The following is a 16,690-nucleotide window of genomic DNA, read 5'->3' as shown; positions in this document are numbered from 1 at the left end:
CCCCTTCTCCCCCTTCCCTTTTCTCCTTCCTCATCTTCGCCGCCCGTCAGCCATTCCAAACTCAGTATCCGTGAGCATCCGGAAAAGTATCCGCCGGGCCGGGCCAGTATATCCGCCGCCGCGCGACCGGGCCGTGCTCACTGAGTCACTGAGCACCCGGCGAGTACGGTCGGACGGTCCCGGCCGCCGCGGCGCCCTGCTACTCCGGCGTGACTGCTAGGCTTTCATGCCATAGGCTACGTGACGGAATACAAGTTTGTTAGACCTGTACTAGTCCAAAGTCACGCAGATATCACATCGACCTTAGTTGTAACAAGACAGTTTTTGCTCAAGACCGAGTTTAATGCACACAAAAACCAGAATTGAGGAGAGCGGCACATGACTCGGAGAGATAGACTGTATGCTAGGATGTGAACCCCAAGCATCCAGACATGTGAGGACCTTAGCAATCAGTGAGCCCGGCCCGGCGGACTCTCACTGCCGTCACTCCGCTCGCGGCCCCCGGGGGGGTTGTCCGTACCGTACGGTACGGTCGGTGGGCGGCCCAAGTTCCCGGGCCCGAGCGGCTCAGTAGCCTAGTACCGTCACTGAGTATGGTACGGCCCCGCGGCGGCCCGGCCGGCGGCGGCGGCCCGGGGCCGCCGGGGGCCGCCGCACTCAGTGACTGGCCGCCGCACTCAGTGACTGGCATCAAGTGCCGCAAACTTGGCCGGGCCGTTGAAGCGGCCGGTCGGAACCGTGAGGGCCGACCGGGCAGTGCCACGGTGAGGCCCCCGCCGCTTCGGATGATACGGCGTCAGTGGGCCACTGTGACCGTTCGGCGAGTCGACTGCCAGGCTGCACTGACGGCGCCGGTCACGGGAACTTCAGAAGTGACACTGCCACGGTTCCCCGGCGGGCCGCGGCTACAGTACCGTATTAGCCGGGGCCGCTAGGCTACCGTACCGCGGCGGCGGCTGATACGGTAGCTGAGCCTGGGTGGCCCGGAGCATCGCACGGTGTCAACACGCAGCCGCGATACTTGTTCACTTGATTATCTACTTCATTCAACATCATTTGCATTTTATCAGCATAAGTAAGTGTGTTCTGAATCCTGCAGTCTCCGAGCCTTCAAGGCATCGCCGGCCCGAAGAGCAGCGCATGACTCATCCAAGAATGATCTACCTGGGAGATCCGGCATTCGCTAAGATCACGGACCTTTCCTACTTACTCTCTCGTCAGCTTAACATTGCAAGACTTAAGCCATGCAAGTGAGGCTAACGATCATCTACCTCGTTCTCCATTCCTGAGTCATCACCCGTGTTGTAAAAATTGCGTCCGTATCCTCGCTCCCGCTCCTGGATGATGTGCGTCGGTGTGGGGAAGAAGTTCCTAGCCTGCAAGAAACAGTCAGAACAAACGACCGAGGATGACAAAGAATTACAATGTATAAACTTGCAACGTCAATCGAGTTCGCGACTACGATTGTGAGCAATGTGGCCATGTAGAACAAAACTTCTTCGAATGTCATTTTGCCAACACCTAGCGGCAACATTCAAATCGAACAAACCAAACAAAGAGGATACCATAAAAGAGATTCACGTCAAACAGCGTTAAGCTCAACGGCATATTCGACGCTACGCCAACAACAAAGTAAAAAAGCGCAACACTGCACATTCAATGTTAGCCTTGAAAATGAAGTTCAAACAGACTAGACCTGACAAAAATGACAAGATGAGAGATCCAGGAAATATAATTCTCTTCGAGAAACAGCCGGAAATTCACAGCAATCACAAGCGAATGCATGACAGTGGTCCCGTATACACCCAAGTCCACCATCCCGGTCGCCGCAAACGCTGCCGTGGGGAGGAAGAACACGAAAATACAATGCACGATTGCGTTCAGCATCCATGTTAACATCACAGTGGCGTTGAAGCCCTCCCTGCGCTGTAATACAAGTCAAATACACAAGAAACTACGGGGAAAATGCAAACCTGTCCAGGGATGTAGAGTTGAGGATTCTTTAGAGCAGTTGTATCATTGACATCCCGTTCAAGAAACCCGTAAAAGATTATAGGTAGAAATGTATATGCAACATTGAAGCAAATCAAAATGATACTCGCGTAGATCGCTGTTCCAGACCAACCATTGTAGATATTATACAGAAAAAGAGAAGTGACTAGCGTCATGTTCTTGTAGAATGAGTACAGAACAACCTCAGCCACCCTACGATAATTATTTCTTCCATGAATGAGCATCAATCGTTTCAAGTATCTGAATTGAGCAATGGCATAATCCGCCGATCTGACTGCTTGCAATCCCTCGTTACCACTTATTCCTACACCCACATGTGCTTCCATAATCATTGGCACATCATTGGCACCATCTCCAATTGACAAGGTCATCGGCTCTGGTTGAACGCCACGCCTTACCAAAGTCACGATCTCACGCTTTTGATTCGGGCTGACACGACAGGCAATCACAGCTTTGCACATTTTTGCAACAGTGAGCAATTTTTGGCTCAGCTCTGACTCCTCCATCAGAACAAGGAGAGACTTCCCGTCCACGATCAATGCAAGGTGCTCTGTCTCTTTGCCAACATAACTGTCATTCCTCTGAAGTATGTGGTCTAGTTGCCTTTTGATTTCATCGTCTGACGAGCCATTGATATAGTTGATTTCCATGTCATCTCTCAACAGCCTGCAAGCAAATCCAATGTTTTCTGCAGTCTCTTGTTTGTCTCCCGTCAATACCCAAATCTTTATCCCGCCTTGAGCAAGTGTTGCGATGGCATCTGGCACACCAACTTGCAACTTGTCTTCAATCGCCGTAGCTCCCACTATGATCATTTCTTTCTCAATATCTTCAGCGGCTCTTTCCAGAGCACCATCACGGTCCACAAGAGCCGTCGACGCTGCATGGTGCACTTTGTTCCATTCTACCCAAGCACTTTCTGGTATTTCCTTCTTGCCCAACACCAAAGTACGGAGCCCTTCATTTGCATAGTGTGTCAAGGCAGATTCCATGGGCGCCCGTTGTGATTGGTTAGGCGCAATGCGTTCGAGCATGACGTTATCTGCTCCTTTGCAGTAAAGCATTATCTTGCCCTCAGGGGTTCGGCAGACCACACTCATTCGCTTCCTTGCACTGTTGAACTTGTTCACATTCAGGATTTCGAACTGTTCTTTCTTGCCGTGTACATCAACGGTTGTGTGCGTCGAAGTCCTCCCGCAAAAGAACCAGCCCAAAGCCTTGGCAAAACCAGAGAGCGCACCTTCGTCTGGAGACTCAGCCTGGTACAAAATTTTGCTGGGGTCGGTAAGATCGCCTTCAGGGACAACGGTATGGCAAACTGAGAGTACTCTCATGAAGTCATTAATAAATTCACCTTCGCTGCCTCCCTCACGATGTCTCTGTAACAGTCTGATATCGTCAAAAGCTATCTTTGGATCCCTGTGAAATTGAGCTTTGTTCGGATCCTTGTCCCTTTCTGCCTCTGTAGCCGTTGGATCTTGATCCACCTGAATGTTCGTTCCACGAGCAGCAGCAGCAATTCCAATTTCTGTGGTCCCAAATCCGTAACTAGTGGTGTTAATGAAGCATTTTCGGAATTCCATCACGTTCTGTGTAAGTGTCCCTGTTTTGTCTGAAAAGATATATTGTATCTGTCCCAGTTCCTCGTTCAGATTCGTCGTACGTGTCAGTGCCGGAGTGTCAGTCTCCTCATGGTACATCTCAATATCCCAGTTCATTTGCTGGCCTTGCACTGTCTTCGCAAGCTCCATGCTGATATACAAGGAGATGGGAACGTAATTATTCATGAGGAGGAGGAATGTTATCCAACCTGAAGGCAATAATCAACGAAAGTCAAGATGAAACGCGAATAGATCACCTTCAAAGTTATTTGCCGTTGTCTGAGTTTTCACATATGGAAGATACCAAGCTTCTCGGTTTGATGAAACCCATGAAGCCATTCCAATCGTAGCGGCAGAAACAACAATCAATTCAAATAACAGAATTCCCAAAAGCAGGCGATTCACTGTGTGTTCGATATTACTGATCTTGACTCTTCCCTTCTGCGAATTCATCATGATTTTGCTCTGAGCTCCTGTGTAAACGACTTGGCCAAAGATTGACTGGGTATTTCGTAGAGTTGCACCACGAAGCAAAATGTTTTCGTTGTCTACCGGCACGTCTTCTGCTGCAGGACGGACATACCTTCCATTAAAAGTGTAGAGACGATTATTCGGTGCCTCATACTCAAAGTAACCCTTCAGTTGTGAGATTTTCAAAGGATCATTTAGGCTTGCTGTAAACGCTAGAGAATTTCGAATCTTCAAATTTGTTTCACCATCCAGATTGCATGTGTCAATGTAACACATGCCTTGATCACCAGTAGACGAAAGCAAAACGACGTCTGCTGGAAATTCATGATTGCATTTTACCCATACAATATCTCCAAGAGTGACAGATTTCCAAGGAATCGATTCTGTGCTTCCGTTTTCCCTGATAACCTCAACAAGACGGTTGTTCACTTCTTCATCTGCCTTGTGACGTTTGCTGTCTTCCCAAATCTCGCGAATCATGTTGAGCACTAAAATGAGTATGAAAGGTCCTCCTGTGGACCATTTGCTAGTAGGTGATAAGGATGTGAAAAGTTGCAAGCAAGATATCAGTAAAAAGTACACGTTAGCCAACCTCGAAAATTGCTCATAGAGGTTTCGTGGTAAGAAAGAATAGAATGTGTATTTAGATGTTACAACCTTGTTTGAGGTTGACTTCTGCGTTGTATTGTCACTGGGCGCGTTGCTGTAAGACTTGCAATGAGCATTTTCCATGTCCTGTGTTGGCGAGACTTTTGTTGAACCCACCATGTACAAGAACCAGGACCGGACGTACCAGTACGTGGGATGAGCTCGAGGGTTTGGGGACCTATAGCCACGAAGAACTGCCAAGCAAAATTTTGACAAGTCAGGCAGTATGCAAGCTGCGTAACATATGAAATCAACGACTGCTTTGAACCACCTACAAACCAGTAGAGGCAATTGACCGCATATGGTGTTTGAAGCTTGTTTGCGGCTACCTGTCCAAATACAAAATGGTTTGCGTAGGCCAATCTGAGAGGCTTTGCGTTGGAAATTCTTGAAATAAATTTTCTGAAATCAAACATTCAGACGAACAGCAATCGGAAGTAGAAAGTTTCAGTCTCGACACCAAATCACACCATCACTGTTCTACCTTCATCATGATCAAGATACAGAGACAAATATTGAAGTGCAAATTTTATCATATTGAAGTGGAAATTCTATCACGCATACTTAATCTCTGAGCTTCAAACTATACCATCGCCTCCAAAGCCAGAGTCAAGGAAAATCGCAACCGACTTCAACTTCCCACCCCAACCAAATCCTACTCAGCCACATGATATATTTTTCCTCACATCTCTCATCTTTTATCTTGATCTGTTGTAACATGACATTTCGCCTTCCTCACAACGATACATCTCCCTTTCTCCTCTCCTAGTCGACAATCCGCTGCCACTGCTGCATTATCAAACCGCTCGTCCCAAGTAGCACCCCACCCCCCTCCTTCAACAAGAAACTTCACACCCCACCCCTATCTGTTCCTTTCTTTCATTGACCACCCCCTTCTTGCACCGGAATTGCACCCCTTCGATTCCATTTTTGTCACCCTCCCCCATTATACCCACCCATTTCAACGAAAAGCCCACACAGCACCAGTACCCCTCCCTTGCCGCAATAACTTGACTTTTTCTCCTTCGATTTTTATTAACTACCCTATCCAACACCCCTTGCCCCTAACCCAATCTATGGGACCCCTGGTACCACACCCACCCCACCTACATCAAAATCAGTTCTTAAAATAATATTTAATCAGAAATTCAAATCGAAGGACCCTCCCAGGAAACCCTACCCCGACTACCACCCTCTATTTCTATGCCACCCACCCCCTTCGACTCATGACTCCATTTATATCCTCCATCCTCCGTAATTTTTAACCTTGGAACCCTCCAATTTTCATCTCACGCTGTCTGGTACCTACCCCTTTGTTTCACCCCTCCCCCACAGAATTATACCACCCCCTACGTTTAAAAGTGTATCTCGTTTTCAGTCGGAGGATTGGGGTAGGGGTGAATGTTAGGGGACCTTTTGCCCCTACAACTTTATATGTTTGTCTTTTCTTACAAAATAGGTACATACTTGTCCAGTTCTGCTATAAACTCCAGCTTATATTTATTATTAAATTGAATAAGCTAAAGATTAATATAGAATTTTGGTGCCTAATCCGTACCTCATTTATGACATATCCCTGCACCTCTGCTACACAAGTTGTACCGAAGTTGAAAATTCAGTAGTAAGATAAAATTGAATGGTATCACTCTGAGTTTTAAATACCACCCCACTGAGTTCTCAACCGTTGCTAACGGGCGGTACCCCCACCCCGTTCCACAAACGACAATGACCCACCCGCGTTCCATCTGACGATCCGTCGGATCCAGCGAGGTCATATTATGTACAGGAAAAAGGTGGGGGTGATTTCAGCCATTTTAGGGGGTCCATGTTCAAGGGCTGTCATTGTAAAGTTGGCTATCGGATCTTCACGGATACTTGCGGATACTTGGGACGGATACTCACAAACAATTCAAAGTAACCGTCATTCGAAGTCGGTTACACAGCCGGAAATACTACCATGGCAGGGTCAAGGGCGGTAGCGGGGGCAGCGACGATGGCGATGATGACGATCATGTTAGCAATAGGTGAACAAGAGGATGGGGTTTATTTTGCTGTGCCTGCTTGATGTCTGTTCGTGTTGGTCCTGCAAGTGTCTTTCTTCTTCTTTACATTGTAGCTCTGTGTAGTTATTCTATGTTGCTATAGCCTTACTCCCCACATTGTTATGACATCAGAGTAGCTTCATGCCCCCTCCTCCCTTTTCTCTGCTGCCCACTTAGTCGTAACTCACCTCCCCCCCTTGCCTCCCTCGCCCTCCTATGTTTCCACGCTTGTTTTTGAGTTCTGCGTCGTTGTACATTCTCTGTAGCACGCTCACGTTTGGGGTCTGCTATCAAAACCTCTGCAATGATGAAATACACCCAACTACTTTTCCGCCACACCGAATGATGAGAAAGACTTGATTTGCACACAATTTGAATCCTTTCCTGCAGCTTCATACTCGCACTTTCACAACAAGGGCGCAGAGTCACTGGCAGAGCGAAAGCAGGAATTAGGGAGAGAAGCGATGAAGGAGGAAGAGCGAGAGTTGTACACCTTGCGGCTAGAGGGTCTGGAACAGAAGAAGGAGAAAGCTGCTGCTCGTGTCAAGAGGAAAGCAGCGTCTGTTCAAAAGGCACACCCCGAAGACAGGATTCAATGGAGGAACCTTGGAGCGAAACCAGAGTCCAACGTCTTCAAGGCAGGAGAGGACAGTGATGATGTGAAACTGAAGGCAAGTAGGAAGCTGAGTCTTGCCAGTTTCTGAGATTTTCTTGTTCACCGCAGCTTGCCAGCAGGGGATCAAAAGGCTGGATGATGTAGAGAACCTCAACCCCATTCCCACACGCCCTCTTAATTTCGCGGTTGGCAGCAACTCATTGCTGCCTTCCATCTGTAAGCCTAACAATCTCGTCGACTGCACGTCAATTTCGTGAATAAACTCTTAGCTCTTCCTGTCGCAGCTTGGACATGCCAAGTTCGTCATTTAGTGTGATAAGTTACTCGGGGCTGGCCATGCTAAGAAATCAAACGAAGGGATTCAACGCGAAACCCCGAGCTCGCGTATGTACAAATGCGACGATCTGAGATCAAACCGCCATCGTCATTCGACAATGCTTGAAATGAAATCGCAAAATCGAGAAGCATAAAGCTGCGCGAGAATCTTTAACTGATCTCAAGCAGCACATGCTGCCTCACCTGTGGCCCAACAGCTGAAATCTCTTTGTAGTTGTACTGAAACGACTTGACGAAAGTCTCTGCTCGCTTCCGGGAGTTGTAATACTGCGTTTTGACAATGATCAGCATATGTGCGATTGAGTCAATTGCATTTCACCTGCAGATAGTCGATAATTCCCATGAAATAGATCTGAGAACATGTTGTTAGAACTCAAGGTGGGAGGAGGGAGGTAGGTTGAGAAAGTTAAGGGCTCTACAATCAAGTGACTGAGGAAATGAAAATGAAAGTGGGGATTGCAGGGAATGGAATTTTGCCTGGTTGCCGGACACTGGTCCATCCTTGTTGGTTTGAAAGGAGCACCATCCACCATCATCCTGCAATAAGCGACTTTAAAATGAGTGGAAGGGAGGAGTTGAGCTCTCAAAACCTCTTGGAATATAGAAGTATGAGTTTTCTCCCGCTTGACCTGCACCAGCATTACTCTTGCAACCCCCGCCAACCCATCCTCACCTGAAGCAGCGAGCCAGTACGACGCAGCAGATCGGTCTGGAATAGTGCGATTGTGAGCAACAAGGCCAAACTGCTTGTGACGACAGACCGTTCTAAACTTCGGCGAGGCTCGATGATCACTTCCCCCCTTACAAGAAGCCTCAGCAAAAAGAAAGAGGAGCTCTTCCAAAGAGGAGAGTTCTGCAGACCTCTTTCGTGTCCACCGCCTTCTCGCGCCAATGTATACCTGTGCCGTCTTTCAGAGAATTCATCAAGACAGCAACGAGCCTCACCGAGGAGGAGCGAGTAATCCATCACGCCTATGGATTGCAAGAAGTTGCAGTCGGCCTGGACCTGGAGATGTACGTCACGAGACTTCGAGTCCCACTGTCGCCAACCTGAGTCATCATCTGTTGCCTTCTGTCCGCCCCGACCACAATTTTCCCTGGTGAAGCACAGGGTGAGACGTGAACATCTCCTCGCTTCCACCTCGAGAGAACCATTTGCTTTGATGAAGTCCAAGTCCTTTAGAATGACCGTGGGATTCTTCTTCTCGGCCTCTGACACTTGCCTACCTACCGTTGATCCCTGGTTCGAAACGAGGATCAAAAACCTCGGATCGCCAAAAAGACCCAGCAAGGACCTTGAGATCATATCGATCATGTACTACCCGTTCAGTATCAAAGATATTGCACATGACCAGTAGGTGCAATTTGCCCGGCTGACCACATATTCTATCAAATCAAAAAGAAGAAAAAGGTTTGTTGTCTCACTTTGATTCGATGCAACCCGAAGAAACGACATAGAAGTGTATTTCGGCTATTCTGCGAGACATTGTAACTTGTTGAGATACATCAAGTAATAAAATTGATGTACCTTCATATGATTATAGTATTGAGGTAAAATCTGTCAATTTGTTACGAAAAAATTCACTTCTTCCAAGCAAAGAAGGGACATCACGACACCTTTCTGAAGAATTTGCACTCGCTCTTTGTGATGGTCTTCATGAAGTAGCGACCATCGGCTGATATCAAAAACTTTTGGCCGCTCTTGCTTCCAGTCTCTGCAGTACTGATTTCATGCAATCCGTCTTGCCCTATTGATTGGAGATATGCTTTATCGTCCACTCCAAAGAAGTATCTCAGATTCCGAAACACCTTGGGCGCATAATCTTTGAATTTGTACAGTCCCTTCTCGGGAGTCACCGTCGAGCTCTTGAAGCACTCATGAAAGTCGATCGGATGCAAATCATCGCCACATTGATGTCCATCCATTGTTTCGCGGCGAATAGTACTCTTGATACCAGACGTCAGAGCAGATACGAAATTCCAACTCTGGCTCTCTTTCGTGACAATATTTCCCATTGTCGATCTCCCTTTTTTTCCGGTTCTATGCTTTTCGATCCACGTTCCCACCCTCTTCAAGGGAGTTGTACCTGAAAATTCTGTACGTATTTCTGACAGCTTTTGTGTATCGAAAGGCGACATGGCTTCAGCATTGTCATCTAGTATCTCGCCTTCATGTATAGGAGCCATGGAAGCCAGAGAATTGGCCTTCATGGTCTGCGAGTTAATGCTGTTTCTTTTGGCATTTTCGGTAGGAACAGCAGCTTCCAAGTCTGCCGATGCCACTGTCTCAAGGGCCGGTGGAGTGGACATGGCCATTTTGATCTCTACATCGCTCGGAGCTTCTGGCAGGTTACGTATTTCAGCATCACTTACATCCGGTGCTGTGCGTGAGGTGGGTACATTCATGTTCGTGCCTTGCGCTTGTGAACGAGTAGATCTGTTGTTACTGTTGGACCCGTGCTGAAAAAGTGAACCCTCCTCCCCAGGCGCTGCTGGGATCTTCTTCAAGGACGCCACTCCAGCGGTCTCCGAGTTATCAAAAGATGTTTCTAGATCAGCAAGTGTCTCAGCAATGGCAGCATCAAATTTCTTGATTAGGTCGTCTGTGTCGAGAGGAACGTCACCAGGGCTCTTGGTGCACACCTTGCTGTGCAGGAAGGGGTCAGGCGACCTCAACAGCAACATGCATGGGCACGTGAGATCACCTTGACGATGTCTGTATGGCTGTAGATGCCTCTGAAGACTCATCAGCCTCTAAGATAGCCTGGTCAAACCTGCTAAGAAATTCACCATCCCCCACTCGTCCAGCCGTCGGACTGACCTTCGGATGATGTCTTCAGTATCTGCGACTGCTCTTTCTACCTGGGGACTAAGCATGGACAAACTTCCAGGTATAATCCCCAGAAGAGAGCTGGCTGTATGTCCTCACTGGCATACGAGCATCTGACTCTGCGTAGCAAAACAAAGTGACCGTCAGACTATGCGAAGAAGTTGCACTTTGAGTCTCAAAAAAAGAATGAGTTCAAGAATGGGATGGTCATCACGGTTCATCATGAATCGTTAGAATATGTCCGGAGTGGCATAATACATCAACAAACAAACGATTGGAGCGAGCCCCAGCAATACTAGCTATACAAGCTTCAATACACGGTAAAAATGGCGCTTGCGTTCAGTTCTTGCTACTTGTTCACAGGGCCTTCGATCCATACAAGACTAGAGAAAAGTATCTCTCAGGACATGAATTTTCGAATGAAACGCAGCAAGAGGCGGCCCGACACCATAATCCACAACAACATTCATCACCCGCACCACTGGTCAGCCAAAGGGCAACTCAAAAAACCATGTCATAAGGTGACATGGTATTGAAACCTAACAGGACTGCAGCAGCATGAGACATTTCAGAGGATGTGGAGGATTGATAAGCGCTCAGATGTGCATGCGATGTCGGCATACGAGTGTGAGTGAGTGCGACAGCGCTGAAATCTGCCATGGCGCTGGCGGATCTCCAAGGAAATCGGATTCGTGGGGGTAGGGGTGGAGATGATCGAGGATGGGTGGGTAGACACCCTACAAACGACGGGTGTAGTGATGGAATGTGATCGGAGTTGATTGGGTAGGGGTAGGGGTAGGGGTAGTGCCAGACGGGGAGGAAGGAGGAAGTTTACTTAATACAGTGATGGGGTCGTTAGATGTAGGGGTCGAGCATCAGGTGCATGTGGGTAGTCAAAGTTGGAATATGGGGGGTGCGAAAAAGTGGTAGGGGTCTACTCGGAATCTTGCTGTTAAATAATAGGGTAGGTAGATAAATTTCTTTTTGTACACCCGGTTATTTATCTGTATTTGATGGGGTTATGCTTCCATGATGTGTGGTGGGGGTAGTCTCTGCCTGGGTAGTTTCGGCAATGGGAGCAATTGGTACCTTCAGAATGTAAACCTGAGGGGGTGGGTTAGAAGACCCAGGGGTTTAATGAAATAGAGGGAGGGGTGGTACGCTCGGTCAAAGGGTTTTATTAGCTAAAGTCTTGGGAGGGTGGGTAGTTTACGAGATGCTAGGGAGGGGTAGGGATGTGGGGAGGGTTGACATTTACCATACTGGAACCTGAGAGATGGGGTAGGTACCTACAACTCCCTTTCATCCCTGATTTTTCCTGTAATGAAGTAGGTAGGGGTACATGACCACCCTTACCTCTGAACAAATGACCCCACCCCCAATCATAAAATCCGACTATTCGGACCCCCTTGGCCTGGCAGGGGCAGTGGAAACCTGACCCCTGCAATTGGTACATTTTCCCGTGTACCCGTCCATGGATCGAGGAAAGAGGAGGGGTCTGTGAATGGTCAAAATACCACCCCACCCTAGGAGGAGCTGGCATTGGCCTGAAGAGGACCCTCTGGCCACCAATTCGACCCTCAAAGTCAAATGTTGGCTAGCCCGAGGGTAGCCTGGGGGGTAGGGTCACCGAAATGAGCGGGGATGTGGGGATGGGGCACCGACATGGAGTCTGAGCGGGGATGTGGTTCATCGAGCGATGCGGCGGGTGATGGTTTTCTCCGCTAGTCGTTGGGAGCTGGCGTGCTTCGCCTCCTCCTCCTCTTCACCCTCTTCTCGCCTCTCGCCCTCCCTCTCTCCTTGAGTTCTTTTGTCCCACCAGCTGCATCCTGCTCTCGATGGCAAGTTGCTTCGACGCGTTCTTGCATCCCGTGTACGTCAGTGATGGGACGCGTGCGATTCCCTCGCCCTGAGCTTGCTAGACGTTGAAGACGATGACTCCTGCACGAGGACTGGTCGTGTTGACACTGTTGTGGCTAACCGTCACGATCTCGGGCCAGGGGCTTGTGCTCTCCGACAGCGAGGACCCAGAGAACGCAAACTTGTCCTTCACCACAGCAGACTACTTCAGGAGGACAAGCCTGAAGGCGAAGAGGAGGATGGAGCTGTCCTCCAGCGCAGACTCGTCGGACGTGCAATACAACCTGACCAACTGCACGAGGGAGCAGAACCCCTACTACGTGCCAGTGACCCAGGAGGACGAGCCGCTGCGGAGCTTCGTCAGGGAGAGCGACGAGTGGATGCATTTGTTTCACTCCATGGGGCCATACAAAAACATCCTGTCCGTCAGGTTCGTCAAGGAAGTCCTGCGCCGCTATGGATGCCGCTGTGCTGATCGGTACACGCTCAAGTTTGCGGGGTTCCTCGCGGATGTCTTCACCTACCAGCTGGTCGACAGCATCACGGACTGGGCGTACCTCCGACTGGAAGCAGAGGAGGAGGAGAAGGTGAGAGGACGAGTCAAGAGGAGGAGGGGGAGCGGTTGAGATGAAGAGGAAGATCGGCAGAGATGAGCAGGAGGAGGTAGGTAAATGGAAAAGGCAGTAAGAGGAGGAGGAACTTCGGAATGAGGAAGTGTGAAGGTGGAAGGAGAAGTTCCCCTCTCCTCATGCGCTTTCTGCCAGTGTCTGAGTTTTCCTACTGTCAGGCCGAGATGGATCCAAAGTACAGGCGGCAGAGCGTGAAGAAGGTACGGATGGAGGGGCCCGAGCCTCTGTGGGGGTGGTTGTGGTGGTGGAGGCGGCAGAGGGAGAAGGAGGGGCGGTGGGGGAGGTGGGGTGAAGTAGGACGACAGACCTGCTGACGTGCTTCGTGCTTGCCTCTCAGTTGTTTCGTAGCTTGAATTTCACCCTCATGGATATCGACATCCTGCACGTGACCATCGGCTGCCCCTTGTGCTACACCTGACTCCCCTCGTCCCCCAACCCCAACAGGCGATGAGCGAGCTGATTCCGGATTTCGATAGTGTCGTCCGAGAGGTCCTGAACAGATCCCTTCACGTCTCAACTCTCACCGTGCTGCTTGCGATGCCTCCCCTGTCCCTCAATTCCAGCGTCTGTGCCCCTCTCTCCGCATCAGCATCCCTCCCTCCTCCCTCCTCCCTCCTCCCTCCTCCCTCCTCCCTCCTCCCTCCTCCCTCCTCCCTCCTCCCTCCTCCCTCCTTTCGTGTCTTACGAAAACGCCAGATCCCTCTACATCTCGAGAAATACTTGGAAGACTCCGAGTACTTGTTTAATTTGATTTTTTCATACCATTAGTGACATACATTTTTCATAACATTAGTGACGTACAAGCTTCGGAGGAAGAGATAGATGACGACGATGACGACGAGGAGATGAATGAGGAAGAGAAGATGGAGAACGAGTTGAGTCAGAGGATGCGGAATTTACCTCGAAGGAGGGAACTGGATGCAGCCGGTCCTATCGACCTTGATGCCGCCAATCGAACGAAACTTGGGCATGTAGACCCTGAAGCTCTCCAGGAGATGACGTCATTCTCCAAGAGATTGTTTCAGAGTCGTAAGGCCAATGTAAGTCTGGTGCAACTCCTCCTTTCCTCTCCTGAGCTTCCGAGCAGCAGAAGGAAGAATCTTCAAGCTTGGAGATCAGCAAAGGAGAGGTGAGAAGCGCTCTTTTGACCTCTGGCCCCTCGTTCTAAACTTTGTTTTCTGTGCGATTCTGCTCCAACAGCAGGCTTCTAAGGCATCTGAAGAGGTCCTGAACAGACCTTGTCCAGATGGATGTGATGATGGCTGAAGGCAGGGCTCGGAGGAAGGGGAAGCAGACAAGGCCCAGGAAGAGGGAATGCAGCAGGACCAGAGGTGCGCCTACTGCGCTCCTCATCCTCCGCCGCTTGACTGCCACGGTGAAGGGAGGAAGAGAGCTCCTCGTACATCGATCAGCTGGTGGAAGCAAACCTCCCCGATCTAGACTACACCCCCCTCTTGGACACCGACCCGGATGTGCATGTGGGCACTTCCTCTGCCTCCCTCCCTCTGCAGCACTCAAGAGCAAGCAGGTGGATGGGTACTACCCCGTCACCAAGTACCTGTCGGATAGCTTCGAAGAGCCTGAGGCGGTCTCGGCGATCGGGACGGAGTATCAGGTACCTCGTATCTCGTCCCTTCCCCGTCCTCCTCCCTCTCAGCTCCTTCATGGACTGACGACCTCGACATCACTAGGCGGAAGTCCTCGGTTCAAACGCGCCCAACTATCCGCTTGGGGGAGCAGGAGCACCGGGAGCAGGCTTCCCGTCACAGCAGTCTGCTTCCCCAGTGCCTGGAGCATACTCGGGCAGTAACCAGCCCTACTATGCTCAACCAGGATACCAGGTGAGCCCTTTGTACGATCCTCAAGGAGCTGATGCTCGAGCCTGCGTTTCTCCCCCTCCTCTTCCTCCTCCTCACCATCCCCCATTTCTCACCTGCCCGTGTCCTGCCCCCCCCAACTATTCCCTCCTTGTCCTCATGCAGATCCGAAGACCTGGCCCTGTCCCTGGCTCCCCATACAACTACGGGAATCAACCCCAGTACGCGACTTATCCTCCTCGTCCCATGCCTCCTGGTGTAGTCCCAGCAGCTTATCCGCCTCAGGCGTACCCGCCGCGGGTACCAGCCATGGTAGATCTCGTCCTGTCCGCGGCGCTGAGGCTCATGACCCTGCTCAGCAGGCTCCTTACCTTCAACAGGCTTATCGCAGCATGAATGCTCCTCCGCCTCCTATGTACTCTCAACAACAGTATCCTCAGACTTTCCCGGTGAGCTCCTCCTACGGACCTCTTCTCCTTTCCTCCTCCTCTCCTCCTCTCCTCTTGTATAACTTCTCCTCTCCACTTGTCCGACTTTCCTCTACTCCTCTCCTTGTTTGCCACTTGACTCGTATCCCCTTCAGCCCATGGCGCAACAAGCTCGGTATGGTATGCCTCCCTCCCAGCCGTCTCAGCCTCCCATGATGCCCGGCCAGCGCGTAGTCCCCTTGCCCCCGGGACCCGCGAGCGGACCAGGACAAAGCCCGCAGGCAGGAAGACCTCCGGGAGTGCCGCCAGGGTATGGAAACTATGGCAACAAGCCACCGTGAGGGGAAAGTGAAGAAGACTCGGCGAGGTAGCAGGGCCAGTGGATGGAGAAACATAAGGGAGATCGTTGAGCATGTTTGATTTAAGAAATAATACAAAAGACTGTTGGCCTCATCGCCCGTGTGACAACCAGGGCAAGGAGGTGGGAATAAGTCGCAAGCTTGAATCCCTTGCTCCTGGGAACGAGAGATCAGCCAACGGCTTAGCCAGAGGATGTGAAGCTTGGAATCCCAGGGCAAGAAGCTGCGGGGTCAGCAGAGGCGTCATGTCGCCGTGTGAGAGGGAGGGCGACATCGGCAGGAGAGGGGGTGTCTCAAAGGAGCTTGTCGACAGAAAAGTTGCTCCTCGGCTGAAGGACTTCAGGTCCATACGGGAAGCAGAGAAATCCAGGCCACCTCCCCGTACTTCTGCTCCTTCCATGTGTCTAGTCTTGTCTTTTGAATCATTCCCAACTCCGGCAACTGTGGCAAGCAGGTCCAAGGCAGAGGGAGAAGGAAGAATCGGCCACTTCACCACGTCCTTCGCACTAGCACTGTTTGTTTCTGCTTCGTTGGCTGCAGTCTTGCACTTGGTGGCGGAAGACGCTTGCCACCCAAGAGCTACTCGAGATAATCTCGCCTTCTCCTCCTCCAGCAGGGAGAGGTTCCTCATGGCGCTGTCCTTGTCTAGCGTGCAATAGTTCAGCTCTGCCTTCAATGCCGCAATACGCTTGTCAATTCCCCGAAGTTGCCTGTGCGGCCATTTTGCAATAGAAAATCTTCTGCAGAGCTTCTTGAACGCCGTTGTGCACATCCCAAACTTCTTCGCCACTACTTGCAATGGGAGGTGGAAGTGCTGCCGAAGGATGTCTTCTGTCAGGACTACATTGGGCGCAATCTTGTCGCTGTTCGCAGGACTCCCTTCGTTGTTGTTTGCATTGTCGCTGGTGTTGTCTGCTTCGTCGTCATCGGCCTCGTCGTCGTCGCAGAGAAGGTTTTGAATTCCGACTCTCTTGGTCGAAGAATCCTCCGAGACAATCAAGTTCTCCTTCCTCTCATCAAGGACCAGAGCTGATACTTGC

The 16,690-nt window shown here is 50.3% G+C and overlaps 5 protein-coding genes across 5 annotated transcripts; 2 read left to right on the top strand and 3 right to left on the bottom strand.

Annotated features, from left to right (window-relative positions):
• Positions 1 to 1,026: 1,026 nt before the first annotated feature.
• On the bottom strand, positions 1,027 to 4,817 carry GUITHDRAFT_84762 (hypothetical protein; the record flags this gene model as incomplete). Its single annotated transcript, XM_005839128.1, has 7 exons — positions 1,027 to 1,202; positions 1,272 to 1,376; positions 1,424 to 1,521; positions 1,566 to 1,648; positions 1,697 to 1,926; positions 1,974 to 3,823; positions 3,872 to 4,817. 7 exons carry the CDS (start codon positions 4,815 to 4,817, stop codon positions 1,161 to 1,163), a joined length of 3,354 nt encoding a protein of 1,117 aa, XP_005839185.1. The 3' UTR covers positions 1,027 to 1,160.
• Positions 4,818 to 6,690: 1,873 nt separating this feature from the next.
• On the top strand, positions 6,691 to 7,479 carry GUITHDRAFT_133920 (hypothetical protein; the record flags this gene model as incomplete). The annotated part of the gene is made up of 2 exons (XM_005839127.1): positions 6,691 to 6,757; positions 7,166 to 7,479. 2 exons carry the CDS (start codon positions 6,691 to 6,693, stop codon positions 7,477 to 7,479), a joined length of 381 nt encoding a protein of 126 aa, XP_005839184.1.
• A 336-nt stretch (positions 7,480 to 7,815) lies between these two features.
• On the bottom strand, positions 7,816 to 10,604 carry GUITHDRAFT_133919 (hypothetical protein; the record flags this gene model as incomplete). The annotated part of the gene is made up of 13 exons (XM_005839126.1): positions 7,816 to 7,863; positions 7,911 to 7,994; positions 8,047 to 8,079; positions 8,357 to 8,470; positions 8,589 to 8,626; positions 8,673 to 8,733; positions 8,869 to 8,967; positions 9,023 to 9,100; positions 9,153 to 9,203; positions 9,256 to 9,285; positions 9,345 to 10,374; positions 10,433 to 10,501; positions 10,549 to 10,604. 13 exons carry the CDS (start codon positions 10,602 to 10,604, stop codon positions 7,816 to 7,818), a joined length of 1,791 nt encoding a protein of 596 aa, XP_005839183.1.
• Positions 10,605 to 12,491: 1,887 nt separating this feature from the next.
• On the top strand, positions 12,492 to 15,632 carry GUITHDRAFT_133918 (hypothetical protein; the record flags this gene model as incomplete). The annotated part of the gene is made up of 11 exons (XM_005839125.1): positions 12,492 to 13,004; positions 13,205 to 13,246; positions 13,859 to 14,086; positions 14,134 to 14,175; positions 14,319 to 14,377; positions 14,428 to 14,524; positions 14,575 to 14,661; positions 14,738 to 14,887; positions 15,029 to 15,175; positions 15,226 to 15,312; positions 15,447 to 15,632. The coding sequence occupies 11 exons, from the start codon at positions 12,492 to 12,494 to the stop codon at positions 15,630 to 15,632; spliced, it is 1,638 nt and encodes a 545-aa protein (XP_005839182.1).
• Positions 15,633 to 15,699: 67 nt separating this feature from the next.
• GUITHDRAFT_150716 (hypothetical protein) lies at positions 15,700 to 16,316 on the bottom strand. The gene has a single exon (XM_005839124.1). It carries the CDS (start codon positions 16,279 to 16,281, stop codon positions 15,742 to 15,744), a length of 540 nt encoding a protein of 179 aa, XP_005839181.1. The 5' UTR covers positions 16,282 to 16,316; the 3' UTR covers positions 15,700 to 15,741.
• Between the last annotated feature and the right edge of the window lie 374 nt (positions 16,317 to 16,690).

The sequence above is a fragment of the Guillardia theta genome (assembly GCF_000315625.1).
Source record: "Guillardia theta CCMP2712 unplaced genomic scaffold GUITHscaffold_9, whole genome shotgun sequence".
Lineage (NCBI taxonomy): Eukaryota > Cryptophyceae > Pyrenomonadales > Geminigeraceae > Guillardia > Guillardia theta.
This window is presented reverse-complemented; position numbering and strand designations above follow the sequence as displayed.